Here is a 24134-nt window from a genome sequence, read left to right as displayed (position 1 = left end):
CTTATTTCCTTTTTGTATAAGCTTAGCTTTGTACGGTGTCAGTTCCAGGAAGATTCCCTATTGTTGTATTTAGCTCTATTGAAGTAAGTTATACAATCTCTTTTAAGGTCCGTCAGGGTTGTGTTCCATCATGGGGGTTTGTGCTTTGCTTTGACTGTTCTGCTTGGGCAAGCCCTTTTTATGGCCCCACCGCAGATGTCAGTGAAAGTATTAACTAGGTTTTCTAATTCCTGACCGTTGCGTATGTTCGTCGGTGAAGCGTGTATGTTTCTATTGAGGAGATTTTTGTAGTATCCCCAGTTGGTTAATCTTAGATTATTAATGTTTTCGGCGGGAGGACAGTCAAGAGTTATTGTAAATTCTATGTATTGTTGGACTTAGAATGAGTGCTTTAAGTAGGGGATCGGATATTAGTGTAATGTCTAACACTTCCCTCCTATTTTTAGTGATAAAAGTTGGGTCATTACCTTTGTTGCAGATGAATAGATTTGATTGAAGGAGATAGTCGCAGAGTAATTCCCCCATTTCATTTGTGTTTGTACTTCCGCATTGCGTGTGATGTGAGTTAGCTTCCCCACCCAGGATGAGTTCCTTGGATAAGTGTCCATGCATGAGTTGTTGTGTTGTGGTGTTTGGAAATGGGCCGTCATAATCGTGAGCCAGATAGAATGATGCTATGGTGTGATGAGTGTGTTCGTTTAGCTCCAGTCTTACAGTGGTGAGGACGCCTTCGCTAAACTGTGGAATGAGAAATGCGTTAAAGTGTGTCTTTGTAAGAATGCAGGTTCTGGTTTTACCCTTATCCTTGGTGTAAAATAGCTTGTATAGGGGGGTTGATAAGCCACAGATCTTGTTGCCAACAATCCATGGAATGAGGACTACGTCTATGTTGCCTGTTGCCAGGCGGGTGAGGAGGGCAGCGGATGCTGCCTTGCTGTGGTGCAGGTTAATATGCAGAAACTGCACCATCTTTGGGACCGTGGTCGGGCTGGGTACCCTCCGCTTCCCCCGCTATGTCCTGGAGGACAGTACGCCCTGGTCGGGTTGTGTCCTGTGTGCACAGCTGCTTGAGGCTCTCTGTCAGATCCGAGTCGGTTGACACGTAGCCGGTGAGGGTGGCCTCCTCATGCTCCAATTCGTCGTCGCTCGGGGGTTCGTACGACGCATAGGCAGCCAGGTTAGTAGTAGGGAAATACGGGTTCTGGGACAATTAGCATATTAATGGCTGGGACAATTAGAATAATCCAATAAATTTACTGATTTTAATGGGCTTTGCAGTCATAAAAATGTCACGATCATGTCTATAAAGAGTACAATTAATTGCCCCCCATCGCCCCCACATCCCCATGTGACAATATTGATCATGTATCCTTCCCCTTATTATGTGCAATTAATAGTCAGGTGAAAAACGTGTACGTGAGAAAGGTCGCACAACCATAGTATCCAAAGGTTGTTATCTTAGAGGAACATATCCGATCATGTTGGAGAAAGGTGTGATCACGTACCCTTTTGCCTCATTATCACAGGTGTTGCTGTGCACGTGTGAAAGGTCGCACACCCAAAGTATTCAAAGATGGTTATCTTAGAGGAACATGTCCGATCATGTTGGGGAATAATGTTTCCTTTGATTGTAAAACTAATTTAGAAATCAAAAGAACCCCAATAAAATAAATCTTACAAGTTAATGATTCTCAGATGTGGAATATTTTCAAATACACATTTTTGTTTCCGCCCCAGAACGTTTAACTGGTAAATTGTCTAAGATTCTCTCCTTTCCACAAATGGGTCATAAACATGTCATAAATGGGATTCCAGCAAGAGCTACCCGAACATGCGCACCTGTCAATTACCTGACCGCAATAAAAGGGACACATGCACAACCCAGAAGGCGCACGCTCATTGACAAGATCATGGGCCTCACGCCAACGACGTTCCCATAATAGGGGTTGAAATCACGACCGCGCAACAACTTGCAAGTAGCCGACATATCTCAGTCAAGGAAATATTTTCCATTCTCCGTACCTGTAATTTTAACTCGAAATAAAAAGTCAGAAGTTTATTTTGTAGCATAATAAAACATTTATTCATTTATTTTGGTATTGCGAACATTTTTCTGCTTTGATTCCGGCGATTTGCATAGAAGAAGCAGGCGCACGTTTTCGACGTCATTTCTGGATTACAAAATGTAAAGTGTTCACCATAATTCGTAGTTTTGAGACCATGTCCACCTCGATTCATGAACATAGTTTTTGTGTTTAGAAGGTATTGAAAATGCTGGCCAATTATATCTCCTTTAAATTGTTCAATAAATTGGTCAATTTCCTCATGAAATTTCATTTTGCTAATTTTATTTTCTTGTAGGTCTTTACACGTCTAGTCTCAACTTTAAAATGATGTATAACAATTATTTTATTGTTTTGGAGCTACTTTTAAAAAATGTCAAAATAATGTATGCATTGTTTAGAGCATAAACCCCGCCCTTAAGGTGTGTTTCACAATAGGGAAACCGGTTTCCTTTAAACCTGTTTAATGACGGACAGCCCATTTCCTCGATATTAATGAGCTGACGACTCCCAAAAAACTTCTGTAGAAATCGTTTCTTTTCCACACCTTTACAAATAATTTGTTTTCCGCTTGTAATTGTCCTTAGATACTTTCGAGTTTGTGGAAAAGTATTTTCTCCATCGTTCCAAAAAATTTTGTGATGTGTATTGGTTAACCAAATTGCAGTCTTTCGAGATTTTGTATTTAGCAAAGTAAAATCATATGGTGGTTCTATTAAAATACTATTATTCAAGTTTTGATCTTTTTCGAATACAATTCCAATTTCCTTTAGAATAAAATTATTATTATTGTCAAAGAAACCTTGAACATCAATCGAAACAGTATCTTTCAACATTTTTCTAATGTTAAACATCTCGTTGTACTAGTCCGTTTAGTGGGTTATATTCAACTAAACGGTCTTGCATGAGGAGACAGTAAGCTTGGGTATTTTCATGACTTGGTGTCTTTTGTTCTATTGAAATTCTCACATCAATAGCACAAATTTTTGCTGATTCATTTTGATATGAAAGATCAACCACAATAACAGGGGTCTTCAATTTAAATTCATTTGGGGTCAAAAATGGTTGTGATTCACGATTATAGTAACTAGATTAAAATCTTGTATACATTTCATATAGGTGAGCATACTAATTCTTACTAAAATCAACATTCAGATTATCATTTGGATATGACTCAGAATTCAAGTGAAATTTCAAGTTTGATAAGTTATTTATGATAAGTTCTCCATTTAGTGTAAATCCAATTATGGCAAATCTTGGTTTTTCGCGGTTAGCCGACAATTTCACATTCCAGCTGTGTTGACTTCCATACCCCAATTTGGGGTTAACATATGAATCCCAACTCCGGAATGCGATTGGTAGGTTTACACCACTTTTAATAATATTGTTGGGGAACCAGACACCCTATACATTTATTCTTGTAAACTTTATCTCTCGCTCGCCTGTGTTAACTATTTACACATACACGCGCATGAAGCGCAGCTTAATCGTATGTACATGCAAGAGCTTTGCCAAATGCATTGCCTCGGTCAGTACTTTTCCATTCATCTCTTACGGTAACGTGTTTACGACTTAATTCAGCCTATTCTTGTAGTAATATACCCAGCTACAGTCAGTCACATTTTTGCTACCAACGCAACCACAACGCATCGAAATTGATTGTACTAAATTATAAATAAAAAAATTACAAATTAAAATTACAAAACAAAATTACAAATAAAAATCAATTTAAACAGTTACACTTCTGGCGTCTAATTTGTTAACATAAAATTACTTGTCCTTCGATCGCGGATAGCCAGGAAAGCGTTTGTTTTCGGGACATTTTAATTAAAATTAGTACTTGTCAACGGTGTTCTATAGATATCTGCATCGTATAGAACCGTCCTCTAACCTCAATCGTCATGCGGAGTGTGATTCAACAGCGGGGCTTTTGCAAAAGCCAAATCACTCGTGCGCATAACAATGCCACGAAATTTGTGGAAGATATTCAGTCAATCCCGACATTAGTCGCGCGATTGGCCCAGCTACAGGACAACTATTTGCGGTTTGTGCGACTTACGGAGGATTTGTACGCCTACGAGTCTGAAGAGGGTTGGGAAGACCCTGCTGAAGACGTTGATATATACGAGGAAAAACACTACGCTACATACGCTATTCTCAGTAATACGCTTGAAGATTTAAGGCTGAAGTCGCTAACAATACTCTTCTTGTTTCCGATCAATCATTTAACACTACTCGCAGAAGCCATGTGGACTTTTCAGGAAATTATGAGGATTGGAAACATTTTTCGGACATGTTCACGGCATCGATTGCATCAAATACGAATTTCACTGATTGCCAAAGATTTCACTATTTGAAATCCTACTTGTCTGGCGAGGCACTCGCATTAGTGAAACATATTCCAGTGACCAATGAAAACTACAGTGAAGCCTGGGACAAGTTGGAAAAACGGTACAACAAAAAACCGCTTATTATCCGATCATTTCTGAACAGTTTTCTAACGCTACCTAGTGCCACAACCAGTAGCATCAGCACTGTGCGTAAATTGGTGGACGGCGCAGATGAAGTTATTCGTGGGTTAAGACCACTTCAGTGCGATGAACGAGATCCCTGGTTAATATTTATATTATTATCAAAGTTAGATCCTGAAACACGGCAGTCATGGGTCCAGCGCGCAGAATCTGAAAATTCCAGTGTGACCATCGAGCAATTTCTAACCTTTCTCACATCTCACTGCGACACCTTTGAAGCCTGCCAACTCGGTCGCGCGCCTCAAGCTCGACGATCGGCTGCTCCTCATCATGCTGACGCCCACCAGAGACGCGCCGACAACAAGTGTTTATATTGCCAACAGACTCATCAGCTGTACAGGTGTGACCAATTTCTAACGTTGGACATCGCAGCTCGCCGAGAATTCCTGAAAACCAGTAAGCTCTGTTTTAACTGCCTCAGCGCTTCACACATGGTCGGCAATTGCACATCGAAACACACATGCCGGGTCTGCCGCCGCAAACATCATACATTGGTCCACGACACACCGCAGCCTTTTCGACCTGGAGAGCCTAATGAGTCACCTAGCGTAAACACTGGCAATCTGTCCTCAACCCCCCGAGATAGATCATTCAGCACAAACAATAAACTTCGCACTCACGAAGAGACACCATCAGGCAGCGTTCCTCCTGTGGGGAACAATTACACTCATCATACCCTGGAAAATATTCCGTATGCAGGTTCGCAAACCCTATTGCCAACCATTCTCGCAGACGTCGACGACGCTTGGGGAAATACAACAAAATGCAGAATGCTTTTAGACACGGGATCCACCATTACTTTGGCATCGGAATCATTTGTTCAGCGGATTGGCGTGCATCGAACGCATGCACGAATTTCAATTCTTGGTCTGGCCGCAAACAACGCCGGTCATACTCGAGGGCGCGCACACTTTAAGCTGCGCTCTCGGCATTCGGATCATATCATCGAGATGGACTCCTTCATTTTGTCCTCGCTGACGCCATCGCTTCCAGCGCAAACTATTGACACATCATCTTCAACCTGGAAGGAAATCTCAGCACTTCCCTTAGCAGATCCGACGTTCTGACTCCTGGATCTATAGATGTCATCGTTGGATCTGATCAACTATGGTCTCTATATATCGGAGAAAGAAAATATTTTGGTAAGAACTATCCCATCGCTCTCAATACAATTTTTGGTTGGATTATTGCAGGCTCGTACACTGCCTGCGACGACCACATCACTCCGGCCGTGACCCATCACGCGGATCTCGACACGATGGTTCGATCGTTCATGGAAATGGACAATGTGCAACCTAACCAATCTCTCTTGGACTCCAATGATCCCACAGAGAGTCATTTCGCAAACACTCACACGCGCTCCGAAGACGGGGTCTATATCGTCGAGTATCCCTTCAAGGATGGAGCCCCGCCTATCGAATCAACTCTTCCCCAGGCCACCAACCGCCTAGTCTCATTGGAGCGACGGTTTCGTCGACATCCGGAACTCAAAAAACAATACGAGGAGTTTTTGGATGACTACTTGCAACGCGGTCATATGGAACAACTGACATCAGCCCAAGTAATGGACGACCCTGACACTTGCGTTTATCTACCGCATCACGCTGTCATCAAGCAGGATAGCCTGACGACCAAATGTCGGGTGGTCTTCGATGGATCTGGAAAAGACAGTTCTGGAATCTCCTTAAACGACAGACTTCATATTGGACCACCGATTCAGCGGGACTTGCTCGGGGTTTGCCTACGTTTCCGGCAGCACCGATATGTTCTATGCGTCACACCAATTTTCAACGTATTGTGTGGCGCAAAAATGAGAATGAACCTATGCTTCATTTTCGTCTGTTAACAGTCACGTACGGCCTAGCGCCCTCTCCATTTCTGGCCGTTCGAGTTTTGAAGCAAATAGCTGACGATCATCGCCTCGAGTACCCGGCCGCATCAAAAGCATTATCACAAGATGCTTATGTGGACGATATCCCAACTGGATGCGATTCGGTAGAAGATCTTCTGGTTCTAAAGACGGAGCTGATTGGACTCTTAGGAAAAGCAAAGTTCAAACTGCGGAAATGGAGCTCTAACTGCTGGAACCTTCTGCAATCATTACCTGAAGAGGATCGATGTTATGACCCAATACAGCTCACCAAAGGTTCACCCATGGAATCGCCCGTCAAGGTCCTTGGAATTCAGTGGAATCCAGGTCGTGATGTAATGTTCGTCAAACCTACAGAATTCGATCTCAGCATTGTCCCCACGAAACGAGAACTATTATCGCAACTTTCCAAGATCTATGACCCACTCGGGATTGCAGCGCCTACCACCGTGCTTCTCAAGCTCATCTTCCAAGAAAGTTGGACCGCTGTAATACACTGGGACGAACTTATTCGTAAAGCCCTGAATGCACGCTGGAGGGCATTAGTAGAGGATTTCTCGTCGCTGACAAAATGCCAAGTACCTCGGTATATTGCTGCACCCTACCAACACATCCAACTGCACGGATTCGCAGACGCATCCATGCACGCGTACGGTGCTGTTGTTTATAGTCGAGTAGGGAAGTTCCACATAAATCTCGTAGCCGCCAAAACACGTGTGGCTCCAATAAAATCAGTCTACTACTACTCCTGACACGGCTGCTCACTATTGTTAAAGCGTCGTTAACTATTCCTGTTAACAACACGATCTGCTGGACAGATTCGGAGATCGTGCTACATTGGCTGTCCGCACCACCACGGAATTGGAACACATACGTCTGCAACAGAACGGCTGAGATACTGAGCGAATACCCACGTAGCTGCTGGAGCCATGTCCGCTCCGAGGATAATCCTGCCGACTGCGCATCCAGGGGACTTCACCCATCTAAGCTTCTTGACCACGAACTTTGGTGGAAAGGCCCATCCTGGATGGCCTTGCCACAATACGAATGGCCTCTGTCTACTAGCAAGTTCCGAGTTGATACACATTTGGAGGCCAGAGCAGAGGAACGTCCAGCCAAGCCAACAACTCTACATAGCTTTCCTGACGAAAGTATGGACGAGTTGCTCATCAACAAGATCTCATCCTGGACTCGGCTCATAAGGGTAACTAGCTATTGTTATCGCTTTATTCATCGTCTTCGTTTGCAGCACAGGCCTTATTCTGAGTACCTAATTTCAACGGATCTGCAGGCAGCACGAAACCAACTTCTTCGTCACATCCAACGAAAGGCCTTTCAAAGAGAGTATACGCAGCTAGAAAACGGACGCCAGCTTCATGCAAAATCGCAGCTGATCTGGTTTTCTCCATTTCTGGATAAGGACGGACTAATGCGAGTTGGCGGACGAATCGAGAGGTCGACCCTTTACTACAACGCCAAGCACCCGGTTATAATTCCAAAGAGTTCTCCAGTCGCCGAGCTCCTGGTACGACATTCTCATGTGACGAATCTTCACACTGGAGTGGACGCCACGTTCACAAATCTTCGACAACAGTACTGGATCCTGGGTGCACGAAATATCGTCCGAAAGACTGTCTTTCAATGTAAACGCTGTTTTCTCCAACGCAAGAGCACAAGTAACCAGATCATGGGAGAGCTACCTGTACCTCGGGTTCAAGCCAGCCGTTGCTTTCAACATACCGGCTTGGATTATGCCGGGCCAATTTCAATTAAAGGTTCAACTGGGCGCACACCAGTGATCGGAAAGGCATAGTTCGCAGTATTCGTTTGTCTAACAACGAAGGCTCTCCACATCGAAGCAAGCAATTTAACAACCAAGGCCTTTATTGCGGCTTTCCACCGATTCATTGCTCGGCGATCTAAGCCAACTGATCTCTACTCAGACAACGGTACCACCTTTCATGGCAGCAAACGAGTACTCGACGAAATGCGGCTGCTAGCCATGGAGCAACGCAAGGATGAGAATTTAGCAAACTTCCTCGCCAACGAAGGAATCCTGTGGCACTTCATACCGCCTTCTGCCCCACACTTCGGGGGAATATGGGAAGCCGGAGTTCGGTCCATAAAGCTACATATGAAAAGAATAATGGGATCGTCAGCCCTAACCTTCGAGGAATTGTCTACAGTTTTAATACAGATTGAAGCCTTACTTAATTCTCGCCCTCTTTGCTCATCAGGGGATTCTACTTTGGATCCGCTTACTCCGGCCCATTTTTTGACTGGCACTCCCTATACTGCCTTACCGGAGCCATCCCGTCTAGACGTCCCCATCAACCGCTTGGAACGATGGACTCAACTACAAGCAATGGTCCAAGGCTTTTGGAAACGCTGGCATATGGAGTACCTAACCTCTCTGCACGAGCGCACCAAATGGCAACTTAAGGAACCAAATCTACCTCCATCGAAATGGATTCTAGGACGTATCCAGGAGGTACACGCCGGACAAGACGACAAGGCCCGAGTTGTTACCGTCAAAACCGCCCAAGGAGTCTTCAAGCGGCCAATTACCAAATTGGCGATCTTGCCCCTTTGCTGAACAGCCGTTCAGGGGGGGCGGTATGTTGGGGAACCAGACACCCTATACATCTATTCTTGTAAACTTTATCTCTCGCTCGCCTGTGTTATCTATTTACACATATACGCGCATGAAGCGCAGCTTAATCGTATGTACATGCAAGAGCTTTGCCAAATGCATTGCCTCGGTCAGTACTTTTCCATTCATCTCTTACGGTAACGTGTTTACGACTTAATTCAGCCTATTCTTGTAGTAATATACCCAGCTACAATCAGTCACATTTTTGCTACCAACGCAACCACAGCGCATCGAAATTGATTATACTAAATTATATAGAATGTTCGGTGAATACAAATAAAAATCAATTTTAACAGTTACACTTCTGGCGTCTAATTTGTTAACAAATATCGTACATCTTAATTTTTGCAAAATCACTCGGAGTTACATGGGGGATTTTCCAGGTTATATTCGTCATTTCCAACTTAAAAGTTTGTTCATTTCTGGTTTGTTCAAACATATCACCAAGATTCTTAGTTAGCATCAACACTAGTTCGTGTTTACAATTTAACAAAACTTTGATATAATTCTCAGCAAATCCCAATACATTTTTTAATGGTACAGAAAAGTTAAAGTGGGGTCCCGTAGAAATTTCGTGCCCACTGCTCCATCCGGAATTTAATAGATTTTGACTTTGAAGATTATCCAGAGATATATAATTTTTTAGGGTTGTAGTCATACCGATAAATCGTGATTTTTCAATCTTACATCCATTTATTTCGTACTTAATTTCATCCAAAAAGTAAGCCATACAATTATTTTTTAAAAAAGTGGTAGCATTATCAGTTGTAGGTCCATTCGGTGAATCTTTTCTAATAATTCCTTGAAAATTAAGGTAACTTTCGTGAGGAAGCACGTATAAGTTTTGATTTTGAATAGTAATTCGAACTTCATCGTTTGGTTTAAATGTTTGATTGTACGATGAATAAGTACGAAACTCTTTTTTCGAAATACTCTCATCTGAGTAAACCTTTTCTCGAACATTTAAAATTTTGTTCATTGTTTTCCTTTCCACCTTTTATATTATACTCGAAGCTTTAAGCCTAACGACTTTAAAAATAGTTTATTTTTCAAAGTAAGTTAGCTTCTTTTTACTGTCGATCCTCTTTCTATAGCTTTACAATTAGTAATGCTTGGCTGAGGACTTAAGCTACGTCTTTTATTTTAAATAATCATTCTATTAACCGAATGTGCATGCGAATAGAAACGTTTTCACCACGTAAATTCACCAAATCACCGTTTTGATCAACTATGCGTATAGATAGTGTGCTTATTTCGTCACAGTTGATTGGTAAATAAATTTGGGTTTGTGGTGTCACTGTCATTTTATACCCAGGCGGAACATTAATACCAAACTCATGTAATGTATGATTCGGTGTATTATCTACATATGAACCGCTGATTATATTACATTCCAAACGAATTGTATTAATTTTTAATATGTTCACGGTCTGATCTGATCGATAGGTTTTTGTAGGATGTGGCTCTAGTACTTTTTGATGGAAACCAAACAGTTGTCCAACCGATCTTTCCTTATTAAAGTAAACTGACTCTCGCATTGTATTTATTTTAACTTGAAGTGTATTATTTTTACTTTGAATTTTAAATGTATTTTCCAGGTTATAGTCTTTTAGTTTATTGTAAATAAAATCGGTGATATCATTCAATTCATATGATCCAGTTGGAATTGTAATAACCTTGTCACCGATGTGGAAGAGGTTATTTTTTCATCAATATTTGGAATCGAATTATACATATTAAAATCGATAAGAGCGCACTCATATCGACCATTCAATTCGATAGGTGGAAAAAAGTTTGTATTTATAATGGGACTATTTCCATTCAAGGATAATACAAGTGATCTAGACATATTGAAATCTCTTGATAAACTGTGGGATTGTAAGTATCTAACCAAGCTTTATATTGAAATTACTCCCTAAATCATAATAAATTGATCAAATCCTTTTCTGTATCTTCCGTTATCCATATCGTTATCCTTGCTAATTAATAGGAATCCGTGCTTGTCCTTCCAACATTTTTGACAAATTTTCACAAATGTTTCATAATTCATATCAGTGTTAATATGGTCCCGATATATATGTCGCATATTTAAATCATCTTGCTTAAACATTATAATAAAGTTGGCATTGTCACGAATCAGATGTTTAGGAATATGACTATACGTTTGACATAAATAAAAAGAGTCGATATTTTTGTGTCGACCCATACAAAAATAAGATCTTATGTTGTCTTGTTTTTCACAAGCTACGTCATCGAAGATCATAATGGAATTGTTTTTAGCTTCACTGGGGTCTAGTACACCCTCATTATGGGAGAATGTATGATATCCCATTCCTTTAATCGGTTTGATTAATTTCTCCAAGTACTCATATTTAGGTTGATATAAGCTTTTTGAAAATATATAAACACTTTCGAATTTTAATCCATTAGGACTCTCTAGATTTGCCATAATTGGATTTACACTAAATGGAGAACTTATCACAAATAACTTATCAAACTTGAAAGTTCACTTGAATTCTGAGTCATATCCAAATGATAATCTGAATGTTGATTTTAGTAAGAATTAGTATGCTCACCTATATGAAATGTATACAAGATTTTAATCTAGTTACTATAATCGTGAATCACAACCATTTTTGACCCCAAATGAATTTAAATTGAAGACCCCTGTTATTGTGGTTGATCTTTCATATCAAAATGAATCAGCAAAAATTTGTGCTATTGATGTGAGAATTTCAATAGAACAAAAGACACCAAGTCATGAAAATACCCAAGCTTACTGTCTCCTCATACAAGACCGTTTAGTTGAATATAACTCACTAAACGGACTATTACAACGAGATGTTTAACATTAGAAAAATGTTGAAAGATACTGTTTCGATTGATGTTCAAGGTTTCTTTGATAATAATAATAATTTTATTCTAAAGGAAATTGGAATTGTATTCGAAGAAGATCCAAACTTGAATAATAGTTTTTTAATAGAACCACCATATGATTTTACTTTGCTAAATACAAAATCTCGAAGGACTGCAATTTGGTTAACCAATACACATCACAAAATTTTTTGGAACGATGGAGAAAATAGTTTTCCACAAACTCGAAAGTATCTAAGGACAATTACAAGCGGAAAACAAATTATTTGTAAAGGTGTGGAAAAGATACGATTTCTACAGAAGTTTTTTGGGAGTCGTCAGCTCATTAATATCGAGGAAATGGGCTGTCCGTCATTAAACAGGTTTAAAGGAAACCGGTTTCCCTATTGTGAAACACACCTTAAGGGCGGGGTTTGCGCTCTAAACAATGCACACATTATTTTGACATTTTTTAAAAGTAGCTCCAAAACAAAACAAAATTAATTTCTATATATGACAAAAATGTTCGCAATACCAAAATAAATGAATAAATGTATTATTATGCTACAAAATAAACTTCTGACTTTTTATTTCGAGTTAAAATTACAGGTACGGAGAATGGAAAATATTTCCTTGACTGAGATATGTCGGCTACTTGCGAGTTGTTGCGCGGTCGTGATTTCAACCCCTATTATGGGAACGTCGTTGGCGTGAGGCCCATGATCTTGTCAATGAGCGTGCGCTTTCTGGGTTGTGCATGTGTCCCTTTTATTGCGGTCAGGTAATTGACAGGTGCGCATGTTCGGGTAGCTCTTGCTTGAATCCCTTTTATGACATGTTAATGACCCATTTGTGGAATGGAGAGAATCTTAGACAATTTACCAGTTAAACGTTCTGGGGCGGAAACAAAAATGTGTATTTGAAAATATTCCACATCTGAGAACCATTAACTTGTGAGATTTATTTTATTGGGGTTCTTTTGATTTCTAATTAATATGCTAAATGTCCCAGAACCCGTCTTTCCCTACTACTCATTTGGGGTCAAAAATGGTTGTGATTCACGATTATAGTAACTAGATTAAAATCTTGTATACATTTCATTTAGGTGAGCATACTAATTCTTACTAAAATCAACATTCAGGTTATCATATGGATATTACTCAGAATTCAAGTGAACTTTCAAGTTTGATTAGTTATTTGTGATAAGTTCTCCATTTAGTGTAAATCCAGTTATGGCAAATCTTGGTTTTTCGCGGTTAGCCGACAATTTCACATTCCAGCTGTGTTGACTTCCATACCCCAATTTGGGGTTAACATATGAATCCCAACTCCGGAATGCGATTGGTAGGTTTACACCACTTTTAATAATATCGTACATCTTAATATATATTTAATTATGAATTAAATTACAAATTACAATAATAAAATAAATAAAATAAAATTAAATGATCCTACACAATTTCTTTCTGACTGTAATTAAAACTACAAGAACGGATGAAGGGAAAGTATTTTGTTCAATGAGGTGCGTCGGCTACTTGCGAGTTGGTTCATGGTCGGAACATCATCCCTTATCAATGGTCTTGAGATGTATGATCTTATCAAACGGCCTGCTCCTTAGGTCTTGGGCATGTGACTTTAATGATGGTCAGGTTATTATAGTTCACGGTAAGTTGGTTTGTATGCTTTGATAATTCTTCACCAGAAACTATAACAACTCATAACACTTGTTAACAGTTAGTTACCATATAAAACCAAGTACTTTACAGATACTATACAAAAGGTAATCATCCAAAAGCAAGTACCTTACAGGTACCATACACAAAGAAACCATACCAAAAACAAGAGTAAAGAAATTGTAAGCATCAAAATACTGCTAGGTAACAACTAAATACAACGTGTCCAATGTGTCAAGTCCATGTCCATCAATATGAGTACTACCTTAAAAAATTATATATCTCTGGATAATCTTCAAAGTCAAATCTATTAAATTCCGGATGGAGCAGTGGGGACGAAATATCTACGGGACCCCACTTTAACTTTTCTGTACCATTACAAAATTTATTGGGATTTGCTGAGGGTTATAAAAAAGTTTTGTTAAATTGTAAACACGAACTAGTGTTGATGCTAACTAAGAATCTTGGTGATGTGTTTGAACAAACCAGAAATGAACAAACTTTTAAGTTGGAAATTACGAATAAAATCTGGAAAATTCCCCATGTAACTCTGAGCGATTTTGCAAAAATTAAGATGTACGATATTATTAAAAGTGGTGTAAACCTACCAATCGCATTCCGGAGTTGGGATTCATATGTTAACCCCAAATTGGGGTATGGAAGTCAACACAGCTGGAATGTGAAATTGTCGGCTAACCGCGAAAAACCAAGATTTGCCATAATTGGATTTACACTAAATGGAGAACTTATCACAAATAACTTATCAAACTTGAAAGTTCACTTGAATTCTGAGTCATATCCAAATGATAATCTGAATGTTGATTTTAGTAAGAATTAGTATGCTCACCTATATGAAATGTATACAAGATTTTAATCTAGTTACTATAATCGGGAATCACAACCATTTTTGACCCCAAATGAATTTAAATTGAAGACCCCTATTATTGTGGTTGATCTTTCATATCATAAAGAATCAGCAAAAATTGGTCCCATTGATGTGAGAATTTCAATAGAACTAAAGAAACCAAGTCACGAAAATACCCAAGCTTACTATCTCCTCATACAAGACCGTTTAGTTGAATATAACCCACTAAACGGACTATTACAACGAGATGTTTAACATTAGAAAAATGTTGATAGATACTGTTTCGATTGATGTTCAAGGTTTCTTTGATAATAATAATAATTTTATTCTAAAGGAAATTGGAATTGTATTCGAAAAAGATCCAAACTTGAACCTTCTGGGTTATGCATGTGTCCCTTTTATTGCGGTCAGGTAATTGACAGGTGCGCATGTTCGGGTAGCTCTTGCTTGAATCCCTTTTGTGACATGTTTATGACCCATTTGTGGAAAGCAGAGAATCTTAGACAATTTACCAGTTAAACGTTCTGGGGCGGAAACAAAAATGTGTATTTGAAAATATTCCACATCTGAGAATCATTAACTTGTGAGATTTATTTTATTGGGGTTCTTTTGATTTCTAAATTAGTTTTACAATCATAGGAAACATTATTCCGCAACATGATCGGACATGTTCCTCTAAAATAACCATCTTTGAATACTTTGGGTGTGCGACCTTTCACAAGTGCACAGCAACACCTGTGATAATGAGGCAAAAGGGTACGTGATCACACCTTTCCCCAACATGATCGGATATGTTCCTCTAAGATAACAACCTTTGGATACTTTGGTTGTGCGACCTTTCTCACGTACACGTTTTTCACCTGACTATTAATTGCACATAATGAGGGGAAGGATACATGATCAATATTGTCACATGGGGATGTGGGGGCGATGGGGGGCAATTAATTGTACTCTTTATAGACATGATCGTAACATCTTTATGACTGCAAAGCCCATTAAAATCAGTTCATTTATTGGATTATGCTAATTGTCCCAGAACCCGCATACGTTTATGAGGGGGGGAGGGGGGGCCGGGGGCCATTAATATGCTAATTGTCCCAGAACCCGTCTTTCCCTACTACTCAGGTTGTCTGCCGCTAGCTTATCCGTGTCATAGATGCGCAGTTGCACCTTATCGAACCCGTAGTTCACACGGTTTTATTGGGCTGCGAGGGGTACCAAGCAGGTCTGGTTCAGGAGGATAACCACGTTCATGGTGACGCGCTCTGTTTTTTCCACCTTGACCACCTTCCAACCGTCTGTTGGAAGTTTCGGATTGAACCTGGTCAGCAGGCTGAGTATAGCCTCTGGTTCCGAGGGCTCCGACGGCAGCCACACCCTCGCTCTCGGTCGAGACGGGATGTCTGCGGCCTCGCAAACTATCAACTTGGCCCCGGGGTAGACCTCGCCGACCTTGTTAATGGCAGCCTTATAAAGTTGCTACGGTCGCGGTGAACCAAATGTTTATAGGCCCAACTGTAGTCGATGTTTTCGAAATAAATCGAAAACCGGAAGAGGGTTGTGTCCAACAATACCAGGATTCAACCGCAGATCGTAAGCCGTAAGAAAACCAGCCAACTGATGTGCTCACCACAGTCGAGTCATCAAAAATTGTTGAAGAAGAAACAACTAAGGTTAAAAAATAGGACAATTTTGTACCATAACATTTCCGTCTACAAAGATATAATAAAGTAAGAAATAGCATATTTCAGGATATATTATCAATAAGATTTAATGTACGTAGTAAAAGAAGCACTATAAGGATAAGAAGATTTTTCAAGAACATAAAAGAGACTCGAAAATTAGTAGCTTCAGTAGTAGCAAATCACTCGGACATTCGAAAAAAAGCAGACGTACAGTTTCTTGGATATCAAGAACAAGGGGCTAGTATAAGCTATATCGGGTCTAACCTAGCTAAAGAAAACTTTTCACAGTGGAAACACTCAAAAAAAAAATGTTCAGTCGTGTAAATACAGCTGATGGTAAATCGTATGAAGTAGTAGTATGGATATTCGCGACCAATAAAGCTGTACATTATCCCAGCCATTTCGCAAAGATTGATCCTAGGGATTGATTTTTGAAAGACGTTTAGCCTAGCACCAAACGTTATTCCATCCATTAGTACTCTTGAAAATTCACCAAAAGAGTCCGAAAGTACAGACTATCCTTTAACGAATGTACAAAAGCAGCAGTTAGAGGCTATTAAAAAGCTGTTTCCAAGTTTTACTGACAAAGGACTAGGGCGAACTAAACTTATCGAACATGATATTGAGGTTGACTATGCTAAACCCATTAAGCAACGTTTCTACCCTCTTTCACCGGCAGTAGAGAAAATTCTCTATAAGGAGGTTGATAGGATCCTTTCTTTAGGTGTGATCGAGCCATCGACAAGTGCATGGAGTTCCCCCATGAGACTTGTGCTTAAGCCAAACAAAGTTCGGCTCTGTCTCGATGCCCGTAAATTAAACAACGTAACGCAAAAGGATGCATACCCATTGGCAAGCATTGAAGGCATTCTTTCTTGACTTCTTAAAGCAGAAATGATTTCCAAAATTGATCTGAAAGATGCTTACTGGCAAATCGGATTAACGGAACGTGCAAAAGCATTGAAAGCAAAGAGCTTTTACTGTACCGGGAAGGTACATGTTATGCGCCGCAAACCATGAGTAGATAAATGGATGCTATAGTCCCGGATGATTTACGGTATTGTGTTTTCGGATATCTAAACGATCTCTGCGTCGTTTCAGATAGTTTCGAAAATCATGTGGAAGTATTTGTGCAAATCGCAAATCAATTCAAGCTAGCAAACTTGACCCTTAAATTAACCAAGAGCAAGTTTTGTGTGACACAAGTTAATTAGTTCGCCGATAAGTTTAGTTCGCCCTAGTCCTTTGTCAGTAAAACTTGGAAACAGCTTTTTAATAGCCTCTAACTGCTGCTTTTGTACATTTGTTAAAGGATAGTCTGTACTTTCGGACTCTTTTGGTGAATTTTCAAGAGTACTAATGGATGGAATAACGTTTGGTGCTAGGCTAAACGTCTTTCAAAAATCAATCCCTAGGATCAATCTTTGCGAAATGGCTGGGATAATGTACAGCTTTATTGGTCGCGAATATCCATACTACTACTTCATACGATTTACCATCAGCTGTATTTACACGACTGAACATTTTTTTTTTGAGTGTTTCCACTGTGAAAAGTTTTCTTTAGCTAGGTTAGACCCGATATAGCTTATACTAGCCCCTTGTTCTTGATATCCAAGAAACTGTACGTCTGCTTTTTTTCGAATGTCCGAGTGATTTGCTACTACTGAAGCTACTAATTTTCGAGTCTCTTTTATTTTCTTGAAAAATCTTCTTATCCTTATAGTGCTTCTTTTACTACGTACATTACATCTTATTGATAATATATCCTGAAATATTGTTGGAAACGATGGCATCGCTACTGACCCACAAAAGATCGAATCTATTCGCAATTGGCCAGCACCAAAGAATATTCGCCAGGTCAGAGGATTTTTGGGTCTCGCAGGTTGGTACAGGCGATTTATTGCACACTTCTCGGAATTGACTTTTTATATCACTGAAACTCTTAAAGGCAAAAAGAAGTTTGTACTGCACAAACCTGGGAAGCCACCTGGTGAAGCTTCCTCCTACAGGCCACTTTGTCTGCTTGACACTGTTTGCAAAGTGTTCGAGAAGCTCATCTCGAAACGGCTAAACCTGGCCGTAGATGCGGCTGGTGGCCTTTCCGGAAACCAAACTGGGTGGGGGATAACCCAGTTTGGTTTCCGGAAAGTAAAGTCCACGCTGGACGCGATCCGAATGGTCATACGCGGGTAGCGTTGGAAAGGCGGCACGAAGAAGTACTGCCTTCTGGTCACGCTCGACATCAAAAACGCGTTCAACACGGCGAACTGGACGAGGATTATGCAGGCACTAAGGCGGCTACGGATCCCGGAGTACCTCACCAGGATAGTCGACCGCTACCTCGGCGAAAGGGTGCTGCTTTTCGATACGAGCGACGGCCCGAAAGAGGCCTTCGTCCTTGTTCCACAAGGATCGGTCCTGGGCCTCCTGTTGTGGAACACCTTGTACGACGGAGTGCTGAGGCTTCCCATGCCTGCAAACGTCCACGTGACTGGCTTCGCGGACCACGTCGCCATCACGATCGTGCCCAAGACGATAGCCGAAGTGGAGGACACGGCCAACACTGCGGCGAGGAAGGTGGAGTCATGGCTGTCACTTGTCGGGCTCCAACTCGCGGCACATAAAACAGAGGCCGTTCTTATAGACAGCCAAGCTGACGGTCGGAGGGGTTGGCATAGTCTCTCAAAGAGCCATAAAATACCTAGGCCTCATGATAGACACCAGGCTGTCCTACAAAGAGCACCTAGAGTACGCCAACAAAAAGGCCGCAGCGACCGCCAGATCGCTCGCGCGGATTCTCCTGAACACAAGGGGCCCAAAGCAGGAACGGAGGAAACTCATAGCGAGCGTCGTCACGTCCCAAGTACTTTATGCCGCCCCGGTATGGGCTGAAGCCGCCACGACGCCCTCGTACATGAGTGGCGTGGCTCGCACGCACAGACTATGTGCCACAAGGATATCCTGTGCCTTCCGGACAATCTCCGAGGAAGCGGCGCTGGTCATAGCTCGTCTAGTTCCGGTGCAAGAACTAGTAAGAGAGGCAGTAGAAGTGGAGGAAACGGTCACGACCACGGACGACCAAACTAGGCGCGAGGCAAGACGGCCCGCGAGAGAGAGATCCATCTCTCGGTGGCAGGAGAGGTGGGATTCCGGAACCTCTGGACGCTGGACCCACGATCTCATTCCCGTATTGTGTCCTTGGCTGGAAAGGAGGCTCGGGCAGGTGGACTTCTACCTGACCCAGATCCTGAGTGGGTACGGATGCTTCCGGTCGTACCTGAAGAAGTACGGACACGACACGAGTGACGGATGCCCATCCTACGGCTCTGGAATCGAGGAGAACGCACGCCACGTCCTTTTCGAGTGCGTGCGGTTTGTAGAGGACAGGACCGCCCTGTAAATAGCGACCGGTGTCAGCACTAGTCCCAGCACGCTAGTGCCAACCATACTAAGAGGCCAAATGGAGTGGGACGTGACGTCAAAATTCGCCGCGTCTGTAATGCGAAAACTCAGTATAGCTGAGAGAGAGAGGTGAGGCCTGGACACGTAAGCTGCCGCGGTTGTGCGAAGCATTGCTTTGCGGCCGTACCGCACAACATCTGCAGTTTACGCCCATTTATTTTCTAAATGTATATTTATTAGTTGTAGAAATAAAGTAAAAAAGGAATACAAAAAAAAACCCATTTGCAAGCATCAAAGGTATTCATTCTCGACTTCCTAAAGCAGAAATGATTTCCAAAATTGATCTGAAAGATGCTTACTTGCAAATCGGATTATCGGAACGTGCAAAAGCATTGACGGCTTTTACTGTACCGGTAAGGCCATTATATCAATTTGTAGTAATGCCCTTTGGGATACGTAATGCGCCGCAAACCATGAGTAGATTAATGGATGCTATAATCCCCGATGATCTACGGTATTATGTTTTCGAATATTTATAGACGATCTCTGCGTCGTTTCAGATTTGTGCGGATCGCAAATCAACTCAAGCCTGCAAATCTAACCCTTAATGTAACCAAGAGCAAGTTTTGTGCTCAACAAGTTAACTACTTGGGTTATATTATTGGAAACGGAGGCATCGCTACTGACCCACAAAAGATCGATTCTATCGGCAATTGGCCAGCACCAAAGAATATTCGTCAGGTCGGAGGATTTTTAGGTCTCGCAGGTTGGTACAGGGGATTTATTGCACACTTCTCGGAATAGACTTTTCCTAACACTGAAACTCTAAAAGGCAAAAGGAAGTTTGTATGGACTTCTGAAGCTCAAGGAGCCTTTGATAAGCTGAAAGAAGCTTTGACTTCTCCACCTGTGCTTGTAAATCCAGACTTCTCCAGAAAGTTCTATGTCCACTGCGATGCGTGTGACTTTGGAGTAGGAACTGTCCTCGCACAATTATCAGCTGAAGGGAAGGAGCTACCCATTTACTTTTTCTCTAAAAAACTTTCATCCGCACAGCGAAATTGGTCGGTAACAGAGCGTGAATGCTATGCTGTGTTGAAAGCATTGGAAAAATTTCGTTGCTACATTGAAATGCAAGATTTTGAGGTGATTACAGAACACTCGAGTATTGTCTGGTTAAGAAAACAACACAACTTAAAGGACGACTCGCTCGATGGGCTATGAAACTTCAACATTACAAATTCCCAGTTCGTCACAGAAAAGGTAGAGATCATGTAGTACCAGATGCACTGTCGCGCATACCAGAAAACGATGTTGCAGAAATAGTAGATGCAGGACCTGAAATCAACTTAGAGTCAGCTCATTTTTCAGATGAAGACTATCAGTACTTAAAAACTGCTTACCCGATCTCAAAGTAGTGGATGAATTTGTATATGCAAGGCGTGAACATGCTTCGGGTAATAAAGAACAAGAAAACACACCCTGGAAGTTATGGGTTCCTCAACAGTTACGTTCAGAATTAATATGTAGAACACACAATCCACAAGTAGCAGCTCACGGAGGCATCGAAAAAACTGTCGAGTTAATTCGCAGAAATTTTGTCTGGCCTGGACTCGTCAAAGGTGTAACTTCCTATATAAAACAATGAGACATTTGTAAAGCTACTAAATTTTCAAATATGATTCTTCGAGCTCCTATGGGACAATTAGTAGAAACAGAAAGACTCTTTCAAGGGCTTTATATTGACATATTTGGACCATACCCACGCAGCAAGAGAGGTCATATAGGACTCCTGATTGTTTTGGACCACATGTCAAAATTTCACTGGCTTTGTCCTTTGAAAAAATGTACAGCGAATCTCATTCAAGACTTCTTATGTCGAGACATATTTCCATGTTACGGAGTACCAGAAGCTATTGTAAGCGATAACGGATTACAATTTAAGTGTTCAGAGTTCAATGCATTTCTCACTAGACTAGGTATACGTCATGTCTACACAGCTTTATACAGTCTAACGCTAGTGAGCGTGTAAATCGATCATTGATTGCAGGAATTCGGGCTTACTTAAAGAATGATCATACTCAATGGGATATAAATCTGACAAGTTTTAGTTGTGTACTCAGAAACAGTATTCACACATCGATAGGAAAATCCCCTTATCATGCTCTGTTTGGTGTAAACATGGTTACCCATGGATCAACATACCAGCTCTTGCGCAATTTAATAGATTTAGACGAGTCATTTTTATGTTTAGATTGAGATGATTATCTTACACTAATGCGTGAAGACCTAAAGACTCATATTAAGTAAACACATGAAGTTAATACCCGGCAGTATAATTTAAGAACAAAACCTGTTAACTTTAATGTTGGACAGGAAGTTTTTCGGCGAAACTGTGCACAAAGCAATTTTAGTAAGAATTTCAATGCGAAACTAGACCTCTCTTTATAAAATCTCGAGGTAGAGAGAAAGTTGGATCAAGCATGTATATTCTTGAATGTTTGCAAGGCAAACTAGTAGGCACCTATTGGGCTAAAGACATTCGAACGTCATTCGACAGTCTGAACGCCCTTTTTCTGTATAACTTTATAATTTGTTGGATAAACTAAATTGAGTTTATACATCCGATCACCTAAGGTGAAGTATTGCAATCCATACGGATCCGCAAGAAAAAGGAAAACAACAGTTCATGAGAGTTTTCTGGTCTCTGTGAGTATTTCATAACGCGCGCCCCGCGCCCTCACAAGAAAGTTTGCTGATTTAGTTTTTGTTCCACATTAGCGTCAAAACAGACCCTATTGGGAAGCCCGAGTGGTGACTCCAGGCGTAAAGCAGCCAGCATGGGAGAGCTGTAAAACCTAAAAGTGGAGAAAGAAGCGATCGGAGAATTACATTGCCAGCGTCCCGGAGCATAGAACCCACTAAAAGAGGTTAGATTCGACATGTGCTGCAGACCCGAGTGAGGTTAAACTGGACGTGAGCAGAAGTGAGGTTAAATTCGACCCATAGACATGTGAAGGCAGCAACGCGCACATGCTAGGAGACGCAACCGCATTATTTGGTTTTTGCATGGGCATTCCTTTGTTGTGATTTTGTTAAATTTGTTAGACAGCGGTCACACGAGTAAATCAGTTGTAATTGCGAAAGGAATTTTTGTTCAATTTAATGTAATTTGCAATTTTGATTAAACAACAAACGCAGTTTTGCGATGGCTGATCAATTGTAGAATAACGGACTTAGTTTAGCAAGAATAATTCTTAAGCAACGTAACGTAACAGATTTAAAAAGACAAGAACCATGAAGTAAACAACTAGATTTCGAACGATAATGAAGTTAATCTAACCAAGAAAGTCACAAACGAATGCAATAATTTAAACTCCCTACAGCATCGTGGAAAGGCCTTTCAATACTGCAAAAGGAGTGGGTGAGTGAAACCAAATCTTAAGTATTGTTACTCCCATATTGTACGTATACTTTTGTAAAGAACTTTTCATACTCAGTCAGCATATACTTCGTTTATGCGATGGCCATTTCACGCTTTCATTTCATAAAACGGGCTGATTCGTGTGTGCATAAACACCTTTTCATGAATTCGACAACAAACGAAAGTTGACTATGAATTCAACCTGAAAGCGTGAAATGGTCACAATTAAACTCCGATAACTCTATATAATTATCGGAGTTGCCAGATCGATATAAATACATGAATACACCTTACATTTAACAAATTATTTTTTAATTCAGTGCCAATGAAAACTATTTTGACGGCAGAAAAAATGTTATACTGGCTTGCACACACTTTATCTTTAATATTAACAAGATTATTTCATGCGAATCAAAAAAATAATCGGTTTAATTATCGCACACACCTTTTTCCACCGGTCCGGCATCTCTGTCAGCTGAGATTGATAAAATGCATGAATTCGGCCGCGTCGCATAAACAGGAGCAAATTTTATTTCACGCTTTCAATAAATCATGAACCCCTTAGCATAAACTTAGTAACAAAGTACATTAAAATAAAATAAAATAAAATAAAATAAAGTACATTTAATTTGAAACCAGTCCTCCATCCGAATGTGAGTTTGACACGGAAACTAGATTTATAATCGTATGTTTACAACAAGGTTCGGTAGTATTGTATGCTGTTAAGGAAATCAGATTGACTGATTACACTTTCTCAGAAATGAATTCTGCAAAGTAAGTTAGTGCGTAATAAAATTTTGTAATGAACATGGAAGTATATGAGTATTGTAATTTCAATTGTTAAGATTTTGGACATGACTTCTTAAACTTGGATTCCCCAGCGGGAAGCATGGGATAAGATAGTTCGGTTGCATTAGAACAAGGGGTTGCACACAATTCGGCTATGGCAACCATGTTAGGGAGGGTAAAGAGCCAGCCTCTCAACAACATCAGGGAGTGATTTAATAGAATGTAGACATACACCACACCCCAGTAACCCATTTAATAGTTGAACAATAGTTAGATTCAAAGGTAAAAGTTTATGATAGAGGGACTCTGTAATATATCAGTGTGAT

General features: G+C 40.7%; 2 protein-coding genes across 2 annotated transcripts; both read left to right on the top strand.

Moving 5' to 3' along the window:
• Window positions 1-3964: 3964 nt before the first annotated feature.
• On the top strand, window positions 3965-8277 carry LOC139354358 (uncharacterized). The gene is made up of 6 exons (XM_070998582.1): window positions 3965-4251; window positions 4305-4636; window positions 5788-6339; window positions 6444-7118; window positions 7283-7668; window positions 7756-8277. The coding sequence occupies exons 1-6, from the start codon at window positions 3965-3967 to the stop codon at window positions 8275-8277; spliced, it is 2754 nt and encodes a 917-aa protein (XP_070854683.1).
• A 174-nt stretch (window positions 8278-8451) lies between these two features.
• LOC139354357 (uncharacterized) lies at window positions 8452-9060 on the top strand. The gene has a single exon (XM_070998581.1). It carries the CDS (start codon window positions 8452-8454, stop codon window positions 9058-9060), a length of 609 nt encoding a protein of 202 aa, XP_070854682.1.
• The last annotated feature ends 15074 nt before the right edge of the window (window positions 9061-24134 follow it).

Source organism: Drosophila suzukii, assembly GCF_043229965.1.
Source record: "Drosophila suzukii chromosome 2 unlocalized genomic scaffold, CBGP_Dsuzu_IsoJpt1.0 scf_2c, whole genome shotgun sequence".
NCBI classification, from domain to species: domain Eukaryota; kingdom Metazoa; phylum Arthropoda; class Insecta; order Diptera; family Drosophilidae; genus Drosophila; species Drosophila suzukii.
Note: the sequence above shows the minus strand (reverse complement) of the source record. Positions and strands in the feature narration are given on the sequence as shown.

Excerpts from the sequence above, each read along its gene's own strand:
- LOC139354358 (XM_070998582.1), top strand. The coding sequence starts at position 3,965 with ATGCGGAGTGTGATTCAACAGCGGGGCTTTTGCAAAAGCCAAATCACT. Across the intron at positions 7,119-7,282 it reads CGCATCCATGCACGCGTACG|ATTCGGAGATCGTGCTACAT; the intron begins GTGCTGTTGTTT and ends TCTGCTGGACAG. Across the intron at positions 7,669-7,755 it reads CCTGGACTCGGCTCATAAGG|GCAGCACGAAACCAACTTCT; the intron begins GTAACTAGCTAT and ends ACGGATCTGCAG.
- LOC139354357 (XM_070998581.1), top strand. The coding sequence starts at position 8,452 with ATGCGGCTGCTAGCCATGGAGCAACGCAAGGATGAGAATTTAGCAAAC.